General features: G+C 37.3%; 1 protein-coding gene across 8 annotated transcripts in view; it reads left to right on the top strand.

Moving 5' to 3' along the window:
- Window positions 1-22,889, top strand: part of LOC126412823 (AT-rich interactive domain-containing protein 2-like) — a 323,653-nt gene that overhangs the window by 295,421 nt on the left and 5,343 nt on the right. For 7 of the 8 annotated variants that reach the window (XM_050082643.1, XM_050082642.1, XM_050082640.1 and 4 more), the window contains 2 exons: window positions 8,380-8,448; window positions 13,341-13,432. In XM_050082643.1, coding sequence (XP_049938600.1) covers window positions 8,380-8,448; window positions 13,341-13,432 — 161 coding nt within the window. The remainder of the gene's footprint in view (window positions 1-8,379; window positions 8,449-13,340; window positions 13,433-22,889) is intronic. The other variant, XM_050082644.1, reaches the window with a different exon arrangement.

Consider the following 22,889-nt stretch of genomic DNA (forward strand, 5'->3'; position numbering starts at 1 on the left):
TCATCGGCTGGCGAGATGTGACGTGAGCTATGACTGGATTACGAAAGCATATCAGAATTTCGATTTTGATGCTTCCGAAACTAACATGCTGTGTTTGGTGGAACTCAAATATATACTTTTGTAACACGAAAATTTGCAGCATATCACAATACGAAAATATGCAGTGTACATGTTGCTGTACATCAAAAACTTTTCAAAACATGATCCCCCCCCCCCATTTGGTTTGCTTTCTAAAGTGCAGGGAAGTCCTACACGGTGTGTAAAACATTAACCATTCAAAGGATTGATAAGTTTTATGGTTCCAAGGGAAACTATACTGTCACTTAACACAGAAAAAGTGTATTATCACCCTGGAAAAAGGTATACTTTTAATCAGGATATGTGGGGGAAATCTGGGAATTTTTTTTACTTGTCCATGTGTACACCCTCTACAAGTACTGGCATGTATGGATACATAAACAATTACGCTGACTTTTAAGTAAAGCGAACATCTCTACATCACTCAATGAGCAAAAACTGGAGAAATGTGCTGAATCGTGATTTCAATCTTTTATTTAGCCTAGTTATTACTAGCAGTTGTTACATGCACCCTGTACCCAACAAGGTATTGCAATCTGTGTTTCAGATTATTTTTATTATTAAAATCCATAGTATGTGAAAACACTTAGGCACATTGTGGAGATAGTACCAGCAGAAGTCATAATATCACAGGCTTTGGGAAGATTGAGCAGAACCAGAGATTTCTCAATCTGTGAAGAAAACTCCTCAAGCAGCTAGTCATCCTCAGACGCAGCACTGTTTATTTCGCAGAATTCGGAGGGTTTGGAGGGATGAAATTGTGACACCAGGCAGGCTGAGAATTAAGACTAATGTGGGGAGGGGTGTGGTGAGTGGGCAGCAAATTTCATCAAGTTGTTCACCTTGGGAATCAGTACCGTATACCTTGGCATTTTATGAATGTCTAGAAAGTGTAAACTGCAGTTTCATTGTACTGACTTGCAGTAGGGAATGAATTGACTTCAAAATTGGACAAATACTCAACAAAAGCATACATTTTGCAGGAAATGGTAGAAAGGCTAGGCAGGGACCAGGGGAATACTTAAACATTTCATGCAGCAATGTTGTCAACATTTGCTCTAAGGTATGAACGGAACAAAATGGGATGTATGAACTACTGATTCTATGCAGTCAATGATAGAGCAGTTAGCAGACGGCATGTTGGGAAGCGAGAGATTAAGGAATATTTTCACAGTCTCACATCAGTATAAATGTGAAATTAGCTACGTATTCAGAAAAAAATGTGTATTTTCTCAGGTCTCTCAGTAACCAAAATGTGAAAATATCAGCATATTTGGAAGAAGCAACCAAATATTTACGACAAACAAGATTATAAATTTTATTGCTGCCTGTTTCACTTGCAGCAGTTTGAGCTGTGCTGTTAAGTAGCAACCTAACAACAACACATATTCCCAGGAAACAACACACTCAGATTTGTGACGAGTGAAGAAGAGAGATTAATTGCCCTTTTCTCATCTTTCATTGGTTTCATCTGTAAATGATATAAGTTTGGAATAGATGCAATGTTAGCTTTTTAGGCAGGTACTTTATACAACAAAACACATTGTAATTTTGATTAGTCAGAATGTATTAAGAAAAAATTTACTCGAGGAACCTGTTGAAAGAAATGGTGGTTCTCGCGTATTCAAGGTTGTATTATTCGTGGGTAAAAACAACTATTCTGTAGTTCTGTTGTTTCCAGATGATGTACATTGCTGATACAGAGGAATAGCCTGGAGGAAAAATGTACTAAAGCATTGTATCTTGTATTTACTCTTGTGGGAAACATTTAAAAATAACAAAATATGTGGGGGCAGTCATGTGGCAGACATATACTGTAATTATTCGAGGGATTTGCTTGAAGTAAATTGTCTTGTTTCATGCAGTAACACATATGCCCTGCACAACTACTTTCTACTTTTTGTAGAGGATGCTGAGTGTGGATGTATGCAATCTCCAATTCACACAAAAACAAGTGTCACTTGGCATTCATACCTCTTAAATGTTTCGTGTAACTACAACCAGATATTATTACTACTGTTTACTTCTATAAATGATACTACAAACAGTACTTTTGCTAATTATAGTGGGACATTCACTGATGCCTGGCGATTCACCTGTTCACAGCAGCCCACATAAGTAGTGGCAAGATTTTGTGTGTTCATAATATGCCACTTTCAACAGCACTTCAGACATTTTGATACATGTAACTAAAAGAAGGCCACCATGTCCTATAGCTGTAATAACAAGAAAAGGTTGTGCCCTGCTGTAGAGTACTGGGGGATATGGTAACAACGCAGCCTTAACTGCAGTAAAATAGGCATAAAGGCTAGTGCCCTATACTCCTGCATGCCGTAATGAAATCTTTGAGTAGGTCTGTTATGATCCTAAAGGTCTATGAATGAGTGAGTAGATGAAACATAAGACGCTGCCAACATTGAGACACTGACAAAACGCCTTTCGGTGCCTCATACCGTACTTAATGAAGTCAGCTTGACACGTCATTGAACAAGACAGAGCCCTATGACCAGATAGCTTCCTTTTTCATAATATTCTTCTGGGTAGTTGAAAATATGACATTGTATTAAGGTAATCAATCATGGTGTTTCATATCAGATTATGATACACCCCAATGAAAGCCACTTGCAGTAGTGGCCAAAGTGTTCGTTTCTTTTCAGCATGTTGAATTGAGGGTAATTTTGTGTATGATGTGGAGAGTGTATGAATGTACAGTCTATGTATTAATGTCTGTTATTTTAAATATACGTAAGTCTCATAAATATTAATGAGGGCATTATTATCACTGCTGTTGAGTGTCATAAACAATCGAGCCAGTCACCCAACCATCCTTTACTCCCTAGAAAGATTTATTTTGCTGTTGTGTATGTGTCATTGTTGTACGTGATACAGATTGAATTATGTTGTCTTTGTGTACAGTTAATGTAGCAATGTTAATTACTTTTGCAGTCAATAACAAATTCAGCAATTCATGTTTGAGAATGACTGTTTGCGGAGCATCTAACTTAATTTAAAGCATCTTTATCCTACATGTTAGATAGGTACCAGTAAACTCCCAATTCTATGAAGAATTTGATCATGTATATGAAACAGCTTCAAACAGCTTCTGTCATCTAATTACAAATGAGTTAATGTTTAAATATTTGACATTAAGCATATAAACGAGAAAAAGTTTAGAAAAGGAGTGAAATTACATTTAAGGTTGTTGCTAAGTGCTCTCATTTTAAAATGCTGGATGTATAAAGTCCAGATATTTGCCCACCATCATTTACACGGCCTCAAGACACTCACCCAGTGTGTTACAGTAATACTTGTCCAGTTATGTTAGGTGTTTAATGTAATATTATCTCTCTAGCGAGTAGATTATAACAACATCTTAAATTTTTACATTTGGTCAATAATCATGCGAAATATTGAAAATTAATTTGTTGTTGCCACTGGCAGAAGTAGGTAGGCAAGCTGCAATTAGTATGTGGTTCCGGGATAGTCTCTTAGTGATACAGATATTTAATTCAAATAAATGTTCAAAAATAGGATTTTTTGGGAATTGAACCTGTGATCTTATGATTACAAGGCTAGAATGCTACATGATTTGATTAGATTGATAGAAATGTTTTGGAATTAATAGCCCGTGGATAACTTTGAAGTTGATTGTTTGGATTGTTTTCGAGAACTTCATTGTACTGCTTTAGGAAATTATACCCAATAACCTTAGAGCTGTAAAAGTGAAGAAAATCAAACATGGCTAGTTGGTGAGGTTCCTACAATTTCACAAATTCACACAGTTTTAATCTGACAGGAAGTTTCATTTTAGTGCACACTCTACTGCAGAGTCAAGATTCATTCTGGAGTTCATTGGTTGTCTGCTCAGTTTTAACACCTACCAATTCTTGAGGTGCCAAAGAACAAGGTTTTGATTGTCTTTAACACCACGAAATTCCAAGCAGAATGTAACATAGGCAGTGCGTTTAATACACTAACAGAGAAATATTCTTTTGTTTTGTTTGTGAGTAAATATTTCCATGGAAATCGCTTTCAGTAGTGAAATTTCATGTTTTATATAATACCTAAATCATATGACTGTAAAACAATAGTGGAATTTGGAAGCAAAAGTATATTTAGGTTGTCCTGAATGAATATCAATAATAATTGCAACTTTATACTTCTGATTAAACTAACACTTATTCAAATGGCTAATGTAGTTGTTGAATTTAATAGACACCATCTGCACTTTTTTGTTTTCCACACATTCGATTGTCAGTGTTCGTTCCTTTTTTCAAAAAACACCATGATTTTAAACATTTCCCAATTACAAGTAAGTGTAGTTTTTCAGGTCTGCCCACATTATTTATTTATTTGTTTAACCTGATCTGATTAGGGCCATCATGCCCTCTCTTACATTGGATCGAGGTTTCACATATACAGTATTTATTACATTATAGTTCTGTAAGAAATAGCAATGTTAATATGACAATTAGTCTCGAGTGGAAGTGTGAGTAAATCATACCATGAAATAACAAAGTTAATATTGACATTACCTGTACCACTGCAGCTGCTGCTGCTGCTGCTAGTAGTAGTAGTAGTAGTAGTAGTAGTAGTAGTAGTATTAATAATAATAACAATAATGTGACATTAATAACAATAATGATAGTGGGAGATTTGAAAAGGATTTATTGATGTACAAAATAGATGCTTTCTGATATAGCAATTTCTGGCCAAAAGAGATTCCATAGGCCAAAAAAAAAAAACCTGGGAAATGAGGCTGATCAGGTTGGAAAGAGAAATGTACAAAGGTAATGAGTGCATATAAGGACAATGATAATCATCATTGTTGCTTTAGTAGCTGTCATTGCCTGTCTTCTGAGACTGGAGATGGTATTTAAGTCTCTGATATGTGGGAGGTTGTTCCAGAGTCGGGTTCGTGCTACTGAAAAGGAAACGGAAAGGATTTTGCTTCGATGGGAATGGGGTGCTTTTGGCATGTTGTTCAGACAGGAGCGCTAAGATTGAGGAGGGATATGATGGACAATGTTTATTGATAAGACAGTAAAGAGGACAGAGGACATGGAAGTCTATGCACTTGTCTGCACACACTCAGGACAGCTGTGTGTGTGGTAATGCAATGTGATCAAAAAGTCAAACATTACAGATATGATAAACATAGGCATTCATAACCTGTTCCAGGGGCCGTGGACTTTCCTGAGAAAGACATTGCAGGATAACATTGCTATAACCAGTAATTGGAAGTATAAATGTTTGTAGAAGTTTCTTTTTCAGGTCTTTGCTGAAGGAGAGAAGTTGATATTAGTCCCACGCAGTTAAAGACTGTAATGATTCCTGATATTTTGGGCTAATGAGCCTAGACTGAGCAACCAATACTGCTTGAGTTTTGGATGGGAGCTTTAACCCTATATCTTGTGCCCATTTTGATAGTGCAGAGAGGTCGGTATTGAGAGTCTCGATAGTTGTGTTCAGGTTTGTTGGTTTTGCACTCAGATGCAGGTCATTGGCGTACTTGTGGTATTTGCAGTAGGACAAAAATGAGGACACAGCATTCACATACAATGAAAAGAGTATAGGACCTAGTATCAAAGCCTGCGGGATGCCTCATACTACCTGCTTACATTGTGACTTTATGATGCTGTGTGTGATGCATTGCAGGTGAGACATCAGGTATGAGCGAAACCATTACAGTACATTTGGCGAGAAATTTAGGCTGCTGCTTTTGGCAAGTAAAATTTTAAAGTCAACAGTGTCACTGGCTTTGCTGAAGTTTAAGAAGCACATGATAGTTACCTCTTGTGCATCCATGACAAGCTTCAGGTCATCTGTTACCTTTATTAAGATAGATGTTTATGGAAGCATGATGGTATTCGTCTAATAGGCAGTTTGTAGTTAGGTAGTTTGTTTGCTGGTCATGGACTGTGTATTCTAAAACCTTGGACGGAGCAGGAAGAATGCAAACAGATTGGTAATCAGAGGGTGCTGTGGCAATGTCCTTTTTAGGTAGTGGCTTAACTAGTCCCCATTTCCAGGTCTCAGGGAAAACACTTGTGGTTAAGGAGTGATTAAAGGTATCTATTATAGTGGGCAGTACTGGCTCAATAATAAGCTTCATCATAGGACTGTGATGCCATTGTGTCCAGTAGATGCTGATCTGATACACATGATGACATTTTTGACGGTGTTGCAAGCAACATGCTAGATTTTTTTTGTGGCTACAGTCATTTACCCCCTTGAAGTAATCAATGAGTCTGTTTCATTTGTGGCTCAATTGTCATTGTAGGTAATGTGAAGTATCTTCTCAGTTCTTCGGCTGAGACAGTAGGATCAACTGCAACTTTTACTTTGCCTATATGAATACCACTCAGGCTTCCCCATTAGAAGCTGACATCATTTAATGTACGGGTGTGCCTTAGTTTTGAATTTCTCGCAGCTAGACTGACTCTGTTCCTCTTTTGCTTGTAAGTAATACTGTAATTCTTCTCTTGGAGATGATCTCCTCTGAAAATGATCTCCTCTGAAAATGATTTTCTCTTACCCAGTGAAGTTTTGCTCGACAAGGATTGGAAGGAAACAAAAACAAGAAAGTGTAATTGAGATGCAATGACTCTGACAAGATGCTGTCATTCAGGTAGCGTTCACAAACATAATGCAATGAACTCCCTATAACATTGAAATCCGTAGTTCTGAATCTGTGGAAGTTACAAATTGGAACAATTTGCACCACAAGTACTTTGTCCTGTCAACCTAACAATAATTGTAGGTGTGTATGTTGTTCATAGTTGCATTGTTGAACAAAGTGTTGTTTTGGGCTGAAACGTCAGTATCAGTATTAGTGCGAATGGAATAAAAGTTTGCAACAATAAACAAGACCTATGGCAGCACTTCTTCCGTACGATACGAGGATTACTCAGAAAGTAACTTGCATTCCATATAGCGCTTTTAATAGTAGAGATAGACGTCTCTTAATCACTTTAGGACAACTTCTGAATTTTTTATGTAGGGATCAAAATGTTTCAGTGTATTTATGAACTAAAAAAGAAGATGTAGAAAAAACTACCAGAAGAAATTTAAAAAAAAAATGTAATTCAGAATTTTTTCACCTAAAAGTATGAACTACTAATGTTTTCATTAAATATAAAAGTCATATATGTGCGTAATAAGTAATTTCCCACCATTTACATTAACCATAATTTACATCATTTCTTTAAAGTCCACTGAAAAGTGTAAAAGAGGGGGTTCACTGTAGTATTTTCTTTTAACCGCAGTGTTATTTCTTGTTAAACATAAAAACATTGCGAATATTAGCAAAAGGTACTCAGTATAAGGAAATCTGATGTTATTAATGGTGGGCTTCCTCGTTTTAAGCACAATGGTGCATTTTATGGAATATCAGTTTGGGCTGAGATAGAAAATCAAAGGCATAGTGGGTATTGGGGGTCAAACTTGCTTATAAGTAATGGTGCGAGACAGAATAGTTCACAGTCTGGTTGGAGTCCAGGCAGAGTGTATACGTGGCAGCACAAATCCCTGCACCTAAATATGACGATTGGGTTGTTTATTGAAATATGTACAAAAAGACTTAAGATGGTGCTGATGCAGAAATCTAGTGACCATAAAACCAAATTTTATGCTAAGATGTGTAGAAAATTTCATTAATCTTTGAAGACTGTAGGTGCCAAAACTCTAATCCCTCTCATGCTTCAGATTTGGTTCACTGTCTGGGATTCTCACCAAACACAATTAACAGAAGAGGTACAGAAGATTCGAGGAAGAACTACACGGTTCATTGTAGGCTTGTGTAGTTACAAGTGATGATACCACTGATGTATGGGATAATCCCACTTTGGAGAAATTGGTTGTGGGTCCCAAAAGGCGTCCTTTGGAATATTTCAAGAATAGAGGCCCTTGGAGGAGGAATGGGTTGTATTATTATCACACTTATCTATAGTGCATAATGATCACAATGTTTAAATTAGAGGAATCATAAATCTGACAGATGTGTGTAGACAGCCCCTTCTTTCCACATACAGTGTGTGCTAGGAGTAGGAAGGATGATACAGGTGTGTCCTTTGCCACAAAATTTATAGTGGCCTGTGAAGTGCAGCTACATTGTGTAGCCATTTACCTAATTTGGTTTAAATCCTGCCAGAATCATGGGGGTTTCATTACCTTCATTTCAGCTGTGAGTTGATTAATTATTACTCATCCCATGATATGTTACATCACGGGAGACGTTTCCAAACTGTTGGTGCCTCATTATCCTCCAGCTGAGTGTGCATTCTGTTTGTATCTCCACAGAGGCCTGTCAGATCGGGCCCTACAGCTGTCCCGCTTCCCACCAGACCCGGCCCGAGTCCGGCCGAGCAGGTAAGATTGTTCCCGTGTGTGACCTTGAATATCCCAATCTGTTTGTTCGTGGAATGCTTGTTTTGTAAACCTTTCCTGTGCCACCAACATCTTTCTTACCTTGTGTTTCGCACGTAAATTTCTGAGTTTGCATGGTAGCTTGTGCAGTCTGTTACTGCAGTATTATTCTGCCTTTGTTTCCCCTTCCTTGTAAGTGTTTGCCAGACCTTCCCAAAGAAAGGCAATGTGTCATATTGTTCTTTATTTTGCTTGAAGTGAAATGAAATGTCATGTTCACTCAATTTTTTGTTGCTTCAGTGTGTGTACTGTGAATGATAAAGGTATAGTAAATGCAGTTTGAATTCAGAAGAAGTCAAAAAGAAACATTTTACATAAGTTCATTTGAAGAAGCTACGCTTTTGGGAAAGTTTTAATGTTTTGTAGTATAAGATGTGTAGTTAAGGCAGGTGAGGAAGTACTCTCAAACTACTTTGAAAAAAGAAATGTGGACCATCCTAAAATAATTGCACTGCTGTCAGCGTACACTTGTATTGTTGGTGGGATTATTCAGTGGTAGTTTGATACAGTCATTCTGTTTTGGTTATGTTTTCACCCACTTGCGTTGATTCTAATGTGCAATGTTTTTTGGTGTCGCCTGAGAAACTGACAACCAGTAGCTGTTGTCTGAACAGCTACTACTAGACATCCTTCTTTTCACACTTTAATGTACCTTCTCTGTTTGTGAGCTGACTTTAAGTTATTAGTAGTGGGAACCCAAAAACCAATAGTTAGATAATCCACAATCAACATAGATAGTACGTCACTGTCTCTGGGGCACTGTATGATGCTCCCATTTCCTGAAACACCCCCCCCCCCCCCCTCTCTCTCTCTCTTCCCCCATACCATCCATCTTAAACACACACACACACACACACACACAAACACACACACACACACACACCCTCTCTCTTCCCCCATACCATCCATCTTAAATAACTTTTTCGCGTAGTTGTTGATAGTACTTTAGTGTTGATTAATTGGACTCCACTGTAAAGTTTGTGTTCAGTTTAAAAATGCCTCATCATAGGTTTCTGTACCAAATTGGGTGCATGTGTTGTGTGTGGGTATTAAGGACTCAGAATGAATTTACACTCTGCTGCAGAGAGAGAATTCATTCTGGAAACAATTTGAAGGCTGTGGCTAGCTCATGTATTGTTTCTTCTAGGACTGATGGTACCGCAAGTTATATAAGACAAAGTTAGGAAAGTAGGAGATGAGGTACTGCGAGAAGCAAGGCTGTGAAGGTCGGTAGTGATACATGCTCTTATAGATCAGCCAGTAGAGCAATTGCCTACATAAGATAGACAACTGTGGTTGGAGTTCTGGTACAGCAGACATTTTTAATATGCCAAGAAATTTCAAATTTGGATAATTTATTGTTGGGTACCTTGAAACTGTCCTGTCACACAACATACAGTCAGAAATCCAGAATAACTTGAAGCTCATTATCAGAGAATATCACTACTGTTACAGGAACCCATTTTCTACATTTTTGAGACAAATAAAGAAATACAGTGTGTATATTGCTGCACATGCTTCTGTATGCAGGTATTGCTTGTGTAAAATAGCAAAGAATTTTGGCTACAACTTACATCGATGTTTTAAGAGTTTTGCAAAGTGTCCAGTTTCAGGATGAGAAATTTATGTAACTGCAGTTGTTTTTAGTCACTAGATCTGTTCTGTTAGTCATTTGAAAATACAAAAATACTCTTACTGCCTTTTAAATGATGTGTCATTGTTTGAAACATAACAAACTGTGTCACTTTCTATTTCTAAGCTATCTGAGAGATGCTTTGGAATTTGTGACATTTGTTAAAGCACATGGATTAACTTCAGGGGCTCGAGTGTAGAGATGTGTTTCGCTCTTAATCAGTGACGTGGTATGATTAACAACTATTAGAGGTATCGTAATCAACTGCCTGCAACATCAGTTGGATAAAATTGCTCGAATGAATATTTTAGGTTATGAAGCTTGTCATAAAGATTGAGTGAAAATTGATCCTCTCATGGCAGTTTGTATTGTGGCATGATGCTATGTTGAAAACCATTTTATAGATGATGATTTAATGTTCCCATATTGTATTCAAACAGTTCAATGGTAGAAGAAGATAATGTACCGAAATATGCTTTGCACATAAGGGTACCAATGTGATGTTTCTTCCTCATACCCAAGTTGTACCAAGCTTTCATCTTGACCAGCAGTGCGTGAGGTGTAGAAAGTTTCTCCCTGTATTGTCCACAATTTTATTCGCTCCTAACAGCACATGAAATGCAGAATAGGTTGTTTTGTCCCATTATCACAGACAGGGAATTTTGACAGCATTATATTGATGCACTTATCATTTAGAACACAGTTAATGAGTTATTCCCTATTAATGTATTACACATTGTAATTTATTGCATACACACTATTTTTATATTTGTAAAGTAGAATATCGAATGTGCTTTCCTGCATGTGGCTCTTGCATATCTGTAGAGAGTAACTTTCGGTAAGAAGAATCTGTGTTGCAGCTGTTTCCATTTGCATGCAAAATGTGTTGAATGTTGTTTGTTCGTTACAATAATTCATGATGATATAAGAGGAACATCACATATTTACGTTTTCAGTAACATAAATATTTATTTGTTTATTAAAAATCTAATGATGTTCTGTACCATGTTTTTGTAGCAAGATGGTTTCATTAAATTTTCTATCAATGTTTGTGTTACATACTACACACATGCATTCATATTACTACATATGTGTAAAAATGGAAACACGTTATTTTCTTGGTACATTATAGTGTTCAAAATACTGGGTGATCGAAAGTTAATATAAGTGTTTTAAGGCTTTGTAGCATTTATTAATCCAAGTTTCAATTGTAAATAATCCATCAAATAAAAGAGCAACTCAGAGATTTGTTTGTAAACTTGTTACAAGCTTAAAGCCTACAGACTACGATTTACATGCCAACTTTGCAAACAAAATATTGCTGCATGACAATGAAGATTTTCTGGATCATGTCCTTGTTATTGATGAATTGACATTTCATCTAAATGGAGATGTGAACACACATAAGGTGCACACCTGGGGTCAGCAAATCCCTACAAGATAGTACAGGTGCAACATGGCACCAGGAAAGTCTATGGTTCTTTCTTTCTTTCTTTCTTTTTTTTCCCCAGTGAACTAACGGTGTTCCTTTTCTTGACACACCAAAACTGTGACTTTTTCCTCAGTTGGAAGAAGCTGATTGACCGAACTTTATTTGGCAGTGAATGGAGAACTGCTTCTCCGGCATAACTCAGTATGTAATTGATTAAATGACATTGTACTCAACTGCTGGACTGGCATTTCAGGGATCATAAAGGATCATGTGTATGTGCATCCACTACCAGCTGATCTACCCAACTTACGGGAATGGATTGAAGCAGTTGTCTCAACAATTACACGAAACACACTGATTAATGTTTGGGAAAACTTCTCGTATCGACTCCATGTGTGACGTGACAAATAGTGCTCACACTTGTAAGAAAAACTTTGACCTGCTCCTTTTATTTGATATATTATTTATAATTGTAAGTTGAATGCCATAAATGCTACAAAGCCTCGAAAACCTGATATTCATTTTGAAACACCTGGTATATTCGTTAACAAGGATTACATTTATTAGTTATATACACACACAGTTTGAAAACTGATAAACTCTGTTTCACATTTGGGCTTTCCAATGTGCCCATTTTCGTACATAGGTGGTCGTCATGTGTTTTGTACTGAGTATCTTTATGATAGTAGAAGTCATACACGGAAGTGAAAAATGCAAAAATGTTTTGTAGAAGTGCCTCATTGATGTTTTAATTTTCAATAATTGTTCTCAAATGTTTTGGGTGGCAGCATTGTTAATTATTCTTCTCAGTTAACTCTTTATTTTAACGAACTTTCTCAATGGAGAGTCGGGTAGCACCCTTGATGTATCTGGAATTATGTCCGTTCATATTGAGAAACAGATGTGCTTAATAAGTGATGGGTACTGTAATGATTGCTAAAATGCTACACACATCATAGTTTTTGGTAGAATTTTAATGTTAATTGTGGACCACTACTACTGACTCCTGCAGGTTAAGAACTTGGGTGCCCAGTGATCAGGAAATCAGTAAGGCATTGAGCAACAACACACAGAAGGAAGATTTAACTAACAGCATAAGTAACAATAATCATGTGAATTATAACATACATGATTATGTTTATTGCTGAACAGCAAGAATATTAATTTTCATACATACAGGAATGTCATGTCCACTAACAAAGAATGGCCTGCAAAGACATTCTACTTTTCCACTTCATACCATTATTGACATTGATTATAAATATTAGTGCATGTATCACTTGCTTGTAAGTTGCTAGCACTGATACATTACTTTTATTGAACTTGAATGAAGACCACAGTGTTTATGTTAATTTTCTCTGGATGGTCAGGAGTGGTAGTTCTGTATGAGGGATTATGGTCTTTTTGTGTATCTGGTAATGTTCTTTCTACTTCTTGTATTTAATTGTGATTATGTCATGAATTCAGAATTGAAAGAATGTGTTCAAACTGTGCATTTTAACTAAGAAGACAAGTATGTATGTTTCTTCAGATTCCCATATTGGTAATGTTGTAAACAGACAAGTAATCACATTTATGTTTTGCTGTGGAGAGTGAGGTTAAAAGCAAGATATTGAAACAGTGAGTCACATTGCAATATCTATGCCTTGTGATACAGGTGTAACTTTAATTTTGATATAATGCAATCTTCCTAGAAAGTCAAGAAAGTCATATAATGTATGACATATTCAGTAACTATTTTATTTGAAGCAATATCATTTTATTTTACAGGATGATAATGAGGGTCCTGTTACAAAAAGCATAAGATTGACTGCATCTCTCATTCTTCGGAACCTAGTCATCTACTCTACAAATGGAAGGAGGTAATTATTAATAGTGTTTACATTTCAGTCCTATCAATGTACCAATAAAGATTGTCATCCAATACACAAGATAAACTTGAAATCAGTATTGATATAACTTTGGATACGTACTCGGATGTTAATGTATAGAATGGGCTTTTGTATAGTCCGGCACTGTATGTTGTTTTGTTTTGGTTAGGTTAGTTGTGAATTACTTATACAGATTTAATATTGTTATTCTCAATCTCTTGTGTTATTCAGCTGCTGGGTTGGATAAGGTGATAGATTGCATTTCATCCTTGCTCTCTGTTTCCTAGCAGTAAGAGGACACTGCAAGTTCTGCATATCTTGAATAAATACATGGACACATCTTGTATATCCAAGCCATGTATTGACTGCAACCTGTGCAATATGCTTTAGATAACATTAAAAATCATATCAGGATATCTAACACTATACACGAGTTTGTACAAGGAGTAGTGGAATCAGAATTACATTTCATTAACAGTTCATCCCATCTTGGACATACGCTGTTCCTCAACACGTTTCTCCTCACACGTAATAAAATAAAAAAATCTGTAAAATATTTGTGCTCACTGCTACAATAATTCATTTTATGGTTTTCATTTGCAGGATATGTAGGAGTGATGTGTAACACCAAGTATCTCCCCATGTAGATCTCTTGATCTCACAGTAAATAACAGATACTTTCTGTAAATCATATGACTAACTTGTGCTGTTTTGTGTTAATAACCATATATAGCGGACGGTAAAAAATACTGAAACATGAAAAACACAGTGCATTGCCGTGCATAATAAGGTGTATGAAAACCTTGGCATTCAAAACAGTTTCCAGTCATTTTGCAAAGGCTAAATACAGGTCTTGTATGGTTTTCAAGGAAAATCTTACACTATTCTACATACAAAATTGTGAAAAGTTACAATGATGGAGGTAGACAAGGATCACACACTGCTCTCCAAAGCAGACCACAAAGGCCCAATAATATTGGTATCTGGTGATTGGGGTTGCCTGTGGAGATGTGACAACTCATCATCGTGCTCGAAAAACTATTTCTGGATGATATGAGCTGTGTGATCAGTGACCCTGTCATCTTGCAACACACAACTGCCATGTTGGAATAAACGTTGTACCTCGGAATGGACCTGATCAGCCAAAATGGTCACATAATACTTGGCCATAACGTAATCTTGCAGAATAATCATGATGTCCGTGGAATACCATGATTCGGCTGCCCAAATCGCCACTGTACTCCCACTGTATTTTACTCGTTGGACTTCAACTTGGCCGGGAGTTGGAAACAGTGAGAACAAGATTCATCCGACCAAATAACTTCTTTCCACTGCTCTGTAGCCCAGATTAATAGCTTCAGCACCTAGTTCTTCTGTTAAAAAGTGTGTGTGCATCACTGACGGATAGTTTTTGGAATTCCAGCCTTCCCTGCCAATCACTGCTTCAGAGCTATCTTTGTGCCGATTTGGTGCTGACAGGGTTTGCGAGTCCAACGTCTGCTTCTGCATTTGTTAAGAGGCTTGTTTTTCATCGTAACACTCTTCAGTGACCGTCTGTCACAATCACTCAAAAAGCACTTTCATCCATGTTGTGACTTAGCCGACGATGTTTTTCTGCTGTCCCCGATGTGATATAAATCTTTAATATGATATCACTGGAAACACCAAACATTTCAGCTACCTTAGTTACGGAAGCACTCACTGTACAAACACCAACAATTTGCCCACGTTCAAATTCAATAACTCCTATGTAATCAATTCACAATACCCGGAACACTGTCCTGAACACAACTGACACTCGCGATGTATTTAGGCCATTGTGAGAATGCCCTCCATGGTCAAATACAATAGCGCAACTTGTAGAGCCATGGCTAGGATCTGCAGTTATGTTCAAAGTGTGAATTTCTCACACTGTTTCCATATTTTTGCCCAACCCCTGTAGGTGGCATTATATTTTCAGTACTTGGAAATCTTGAGTATTCTTATAATTTGAATGTGATAATTCTTTAGCCCCTTTAATCTCAATTTTGTCAAGAATACAAACTTGACATCTTTTCAATTTTTGGTAATTTCCTATTTAATTATACTTAGACAAATTTCTCCTATTTCACAGAGTTGTTCTGCCCTTTTCACAGAGGCTCTTCCCCTTGGCAGTATGATGTTGCTAATGCCCTCAAAAAGAAATTTTACTGTAGTGTCCAATAAAACAATACTAATTATCCTCACAAAATAAAAAAAGTTGTGGTGCAGTTCTAATATAATCTCTTGAAAGATAGAGGAAAGGATTGCAATGAAAACATTTCTTTTAGTGAATGGGTAATCGTGAATGTTTCCCAGGGTGTATATGCTCTGGGACAACCGGAAAATCTGGAAAAAACCTGGAATTTTTTTTTCATCTGGGAGGAAACTGGGAAAAACCCGACAGTTTTTTAGAATTGTGGGAATTTTTCTTCGGTTTAGTTTTCAATTAAATTTTTTTTGTTTTGACTGGTATGAACTGATACTCTTTTTTACGTTTTTTACTTTATCCCACTTCTGCAGCAGTAAAATATAAACGAGAGGAAAAAACCAAAATAAAACTTAGGTAACAAAGGAAATACGCCATTTACAACAATAAACCACAGTGCACACACAAACGTCTGCTAACAGCAAAATATGTCAAATGCTTTAAGACAAAGATTACGCAATACTTCATAATGACAAACCGCTTCCAATGAGCTTGACATTACATCGGTTTACATTAGGTTCGTTTGAGCAGTTGCCAGTGAGATTACGTGCTTGCGCAGTTGAGTCGCGTATGTGCAGTACCTTCTCCCTTTTCTGGCTACTTGAAGGGCAACTGTTAGCTATAACGGCAGTAGCAACCAGTAGCCAGATGCTACCCGGCAAAATTTTTCTGGTGCGCAGAGGAGTCTGAGTTGTAGTGGGGAGGGAGGGGTGTAGTCTCCATGTGATATGTGTTTACATTTAGTGAGTCTGTTGTTTGTCTTGGTTTCCAGCACTCACGTCAAATGAAAACAAAACAGATTTCTGTGGCCGGGAGCTATCAAGTGAATTAAAATACATTCGCATAATTATGGAAGGCTAAAATATGTTATTAGTCTCAGTCTTCTAAGTTTATTTTATTTCCAGGTTTTTGGCAGTCAGGCATTAATTGCCTTACAGAACAGTGAAATTATTTTGTCAGTTTGCTAAAAAAATTTGACTTTTATTAGTCTTTTTCCCAGAGGCAGTCAGTTTATTTGAAACACTGTTGGATAGTGTCAACTGTTAGCTGAATTTCAAGTGCACATTTTAATCTTGTGGCACGTATGGCGTTATGCTATAATAAAGAACCAAATGTGAGAAAATACAGTACTGGTACTCAAAAAAAATTTGCATTCCGAAAACCTCACTGAAAAGCTTAATATCAAGTTGAGGCCTACTTCTCTGTGAACATGGACATACAAATGTGCACTTTAAGCTGAATTATGCATTTTAGTGTGGTTTACAAAATTCCGCTGCTGTTGGAGTGCTCTCTGATGCCCTGTTTTGTTTATGATGTAATGTAAAATCTCTTAATGCTATATACATACGAAGATATGGGTTTCCTATGTCATCATAGTTGCGCATGCCCACTCATGCCTATTTTCTGGCACTCTCTGACAACTGCTGAAACAAATTCTAACAGGTCGCGGGAAGATACTGCGATAGGTGGTTTGAAAAGCGTTACTTTCAAAGCAAATTTCATTTTACACAAGATACGATATGTTGCGTGTGCGAATGTGCTTTGAATTTCTGAAATCACAGTGTGTTTGATTCTCATTTAAAGCTTAACATTGTGAGGGCTAGCCACTTAGAAGAATTTCGAGCCCAGAAGACCAGACATTTATGTGATTATTTAAAATCGTAGTGGCACATTGATCTGATGTATATTAAACTGGAACACACACAGAAAAGACCAATGTTATATGTGAAAGCTTAGCTTTTCTTGTAGCTACACTATGTATATTAATTTTTTTTCTTGTTGTGTGTTTGCTCTACTTAACAGTGTTTTACTATTGGCTGACTACGTCATGTGTCCTATCCTCTGTATATCTGCTGGCATTGGCTGGCGAGAACTTGTGACATGAGCTATGGGCTTACAAAAGCACATTGCATTCTCGCTTTTAATACTTCGGAAACTGACTTGCTGTGTTTTATGGAATTCAAATATATACTTTCATAATGCAAAAGTAAGCAGCGTATTGTAATACAAAAATATGCCACATACATGTTGTTGTACATCAAAGGTCTTTCCAAAATGCCCTTCCCCCTGGGTTTCATTTTCTAAAGTGCTGGCAAGTTCTACGCAGGTGTATAAAACCTTAACCATTCAAACAACTTATATGTTTTATGGTTCAGAAATAAAATATACTGTCACTTAACACAGAAAACAAAGTGTATTTTGGAAAAATCTGGGATTTTTTCCCCCTGGCCGCATATACACCCTGTTTAATTGTGAAATAAAATACCCTCAGTAATCATGTCTTAAAGTGAATGAATAAATGTGTATCAATCAATCTATAGAAATAATTCCATGCAAAAAAAGTTATGCAGCAGTGTGATGGTATTTCAGAATATCTGTCGTATTATGATTGAGCTCTCTATTGCTCATCTTAAAGGTAAATCCAGGATAATTCCCAGTCTTGAGGTGGGATAATCTTTTGGCACATTATGCCAGCAGTGCTGAAAAGTGTATCCCAATAGCCACCTCTGGATATACATATTGGTGCAGCAACGTCATTTTGCCTAATATAGGTCCGAGGCCTTGTATCTTCTGCATCAAATTAGCTTTTTCATTCCTTTGTTTGTTTTCTTTTTATTTTTTCCTTCTGTTTGTACAATACCTTCTAAACTTAAATGGATGACTGGACCTTACTCTCCTCTTCTCATCTCTCTTATTCCAGTGTTAACTTACGAGCACATAATCTGATACTAAAATTAAATATTCCATATAAATCAACATCAAATACTATTTGACAACCAAAATCATCACTGTTAGCTATAAATCAGTTCTTAACAACCTGCAGAATTTGAGTGTGAGCACTTGTGACTGCTGTTGCTCGTATTTGCGAGCAGAGCAGGTGCAGTGTTGTGGGGAGCAAGGGATGTTCAATGCTGACAACATGGGAGATGAACCAGCTTTGAAATGTGGGAGGGTCAGCTTCGACACAGTGCCATCTAATAGCAACAATGATAAGTCAGTCATGTGGAAGCTGATGATGTCTTCACATCTCAGTCCCATGTGCGAGGAATGTCGCCTTTTAAAACAAAGTGTTAGGTATACAAAATGAAAACTGGGAAAAGAAAACAAGCTCATTTTTCTAAATTACTGTCTGTGCAAGATGCTGTTGTTAACAAAGATTTTCAACATTATTGACATATTTTAATACTTCTTCAGGAAGAATTTGAGCAATGTTTCCAAGATCAGATGGCACTAGAAAGTGATTTTGATCTGTTCCCCTCTCCATATTTAGTGAATATTCATTCATTCTGATCTAGAAATAGAAATTTCGGACCTGCAGTAACTAGAACTAGAAATTGCGGACCTGCAGTATGATAGAAAATATGAAGACAAATGCCAGTACATGAAACCATCTTGGAATTCTATAGACACGTACCTCAGGATAGATCTTCTCCTTTCCACAGACAGGTGGCCACAATAATATGAGTGTTCAGTTCCATGTGTGTTTATGAACAGTTGTTCTTTGCAATGAAAAGTAGTAGGACACACCTGAGAAACTCTGTCTGGTCATAATGTGAACTGCACACAGCATCTGCAAATTACTCCAAACATAGAAGCAACTGTTAAGGGAGAAATGGGCTGAATCGTGATTGCAATCTTTTATTTAGCCTAGTTATTACTAGCAGTTGTTATATGCAGCCTGTACCCAACAAGGTATTGCAATCTGTGTTTCAGATTATTTTTATTATTAAAATCCATAGTATGTGAAAACACTGAGGCACATTGTGGAGATAGTACCAGCAGAAGTCATAATATCACAGGCTTTGGGAAGATTGAGCAGAACCAGAGATTTCTCAATCTGTGAAGAAAACTCCTCAAGCAGCTAGTCATCCTCAGACGCAGCACTGTTTATTTCGCAGAATTCGGAGGGTTTGGAGGGATGAACTCGTGACACAAGGCAGGCTGTTCGGAGGGTTTGGAGGGATGAACTTGTGATACCAGGCAGGCTGAGAATTAAGACTAATGTGGGGAGGGGTGTGGTGAGTGGGCAGCAAATTTCATCAAGTTGTTCACCTTTGGGATCAGTACCTTATACCTTGGCATTTTATGAATGTCTGGTAAGTGTAAACTGCAGTTTCATTGTACTGACTTGTAGTAGGGAATGTCATATTTCCGTGCGCTATCAATAAATGTGGCACCTCTTGGGTGTGGTGATTACAACTTTTTAATCATTTGGCAGACGGAGGACTGTGGCCACCGTAGGCTAGCTTGCAGCATCTCCGATTGAGTGTGTCCCACACTTCAAATTACTTCATTTTTGTATAACAGCTCACAAAGTTAATTGAAGAAAATGTAGAACTACAGTATAACCCCAATTTTATGTTCCCATAATTAACGTTTTTCCAACATTTATGAATTTTCAATCACTCCCATCAAATTTCCTGTGTTCACAATGTTAATTTGCATTAGATTTTGTGTTTAATACCATTATGAAATAATGTTTGTGGAGAAAAAGCTGACATAATTGTCATAAAATGACACAGATGTGGCATTGCCCTTTAAGCAGTGTTTACAAACATTGCACTTTTAAGTTTCTTGACATCACGACGCTCTACTCAAAAATATCTGAATTGATAAAAGTTGGGAACAATTTGTGCTTTATTTCCTTCCACTGCTAACCTCTGCCTGGCAAGGTGGCTGATGGGAATAACTAGGTTCGTTTGAATAATGACCAATCACAGCAGTTTTCGGTCTCAACTGTGCATGTGCAACTTCATGATTGTTGCTCTTGTCATAACAGCTCAAAAGCATATTTCGCGTGTTTTCGTTGTTTCGCCACTTGTAGTACTAGTTGACACCTAGTGTTGCTCAAATGTTTCTGGTTTAAACATTGAAAGACTATGTTAGTTACATATTTTTCATGCTTAGCAAAATTCATTTTGAGAATTTATTCTCATTGTCAAGTGCAAATATTTGCATTAGTATTTTGTGTTGTTTTTCACACACAAACTGTGTGTGTGTGTGTGTGTGTGTGTGTGTGTGTGTGTGTGTGAAACCAAACTTAAATATTGGCGTTTGGCAAAGTGAATAAATTCTGCGAAGCGTCGTTCTACGCATGAATAAATACGTAAATGGTGTGGAGTTTCATTATTTAAATACTGAACGAAACTTATGTGGTGTGTCCATTTAAATAACTAGCGACACAATAGCAGGCTTTCCAAGGACATTGATTATTATGAACAAAATTAAGTCAAACATTTCTACTTTCCAGACAGTTAACCAGTTCCAGTTATGTCAGCGGGTAAACATAGTAGAATATTCAGATAACCCTTATTGGATAATAAACAAGTCCTAGGGGACTGATGACCTCAGATGTTAAGTCCCATAGTGCTCAGAGCCATTTGAACCATTAAACAAGCCCATAATGAGTATTTTGATGCCTATTATGTACGCATATGATGATGTTGTTGTTGTTGTGGTCTTCAGTCCTGAGCTCTGCATGCTGCTCTATCCTGTGCAAGCTTCTTCATCTCCCAGTACCTACTGCAACCTACATCCTTCTGAATCTGCTTAGTATATTCATCTCTTGGTCTCCCTCTATGTTTTTTACCCTCCACGCTGCCCTCGAGTACTAAATTGGTGATCCTTTGATGCTTCAGAATGTGTCCTACCAACTGATCCCTTCTTCTAGTCGAGTTGTGCCACAAACTCCTCTTCTCCCCAATTCTATTCAATACCTTCTCATTAGTTATGTGATCTACCCATCTAATCTTCAGCATTCTTCTGTAGCACCACATTTTGAAAGCTTCTATTCTCTTCTTGTCCCAACTATTTATCGTCCACATTTCACTTCCATACATGGCTACACGCCAAACTAATACTTTCAGAAACGACTTCCTGACACTTACATCTATACTCGATGTTAACAAATTTCTCTTCTTCCTAAACGCCTTCCTTGCCATTGCCAGTCTACATTTTACATCTTCTCTACTTCGACCATCATCAGTTATTTTGCTCCCCAAATAGCTAAACTCCTTTACTACTTTAAGTGTCTCATTTCCTAATCTAATTCCCTCAGCATCATCCGACTTAATCTGACTACATTCCATTATCCTCGTTTTGCTTTTGCTGATGTTCATCTTATATCCTCCTTTCAAGACACTTTCCATTCCGTTCAGCTGCTCTTCCAGGTCCTTTGCTGTCTCTGACAGAATTACAATGTCATCGGTGAACCTCAAAGTTTTTATTTCTTCTCCATGGATTTTAATACCTACACCGAATTTTTCTTTTGTTTCCTTCACTGCTTGCTCAATATACAGAATGAATAACATTGGGGATAGGGTACAACCCTGTCTCACTCCCTTCCCAACCACTGCTTCCCTTTCATGCCCCTCGACTTTTATAACTGCCATCTGGTTTCTGTACAAATTGTAAATAGCCTTTCACTACCTGTATTTTATCCCTGCCACCTTCAGAATTTGAAAGAGAGTATTCCAGTCAACATTGTCAAAAGCTTTCTCTAAGTCTACAAATGCTAGGAACGTAGGTTTGCCTTTCCTTAATCTAGCTTCTTAGATAAGTCATAGGGTCAGTATTGCCTCACGTGTTCCCATATTTCTACGGAATCCAAACTGATCTTCCCTGAGGTCGGCTTCTACTAGTTTTTCCATTCGTCTGTAAAGAATTCGCGTTAGTATTTTGCAACTGTGACATTAAACTGATAGTTCGGTAATTTTCACATCTGTCAACACCTGCTTTCTTTGGGATTGGAATTAAATTCTTCTTGAAGTCTGTAGGTATTTCGGCTGTCTCATTCATCTTGCTCACCAGGTGGTAGAGTTCTGTCAGGACTGGCTCTCTCAAGGCTGTCAGTAGTTCTAATGGGATGTTTTCTACTCCTGGGGCCTTGTTTCGACTCAGATCTTTCAGTGCTCTGTCAGACTCTTCACGCAGTATCATATCTCCCATTTCACCTTCATCTACATCCTTTTCCATTTCCATAATATTCTCCTCAAGTATATCGCCCTTGTATAGGCCCTCTATATACCCCTTCCATCTTTCTGCTTCCCCTTCTTTGCTTAGAACCGGGTTTCCATCTGAGCTATTGATATGCATATAAGTGGTTCTCTTTTCTCCAAAGGTCTCTTTAATTTTTCTGTAGGCAGTATCTATCTTACCCCTAGTGAGATAAGCGTCTACATCCTTACATTTGTCCTCTAGCCATCCATGCTTAGCCATTTT

Source organism: Schistocerca serialis, chromosome 7, assembly GCF_023864345.2.
Source record: "Schistocerca serialis cubense isolate TAMUIC-IGC-003099 chromosome 7, iqSchSeri2.2, whole genome shotgun sequence".
Taxonomy (NCBI): Eukaryota; Metazoa; Arthropoda; class Insecta; order Orthoptera; family Acrididae; genus Schistocerca; species Schistocerca serialis.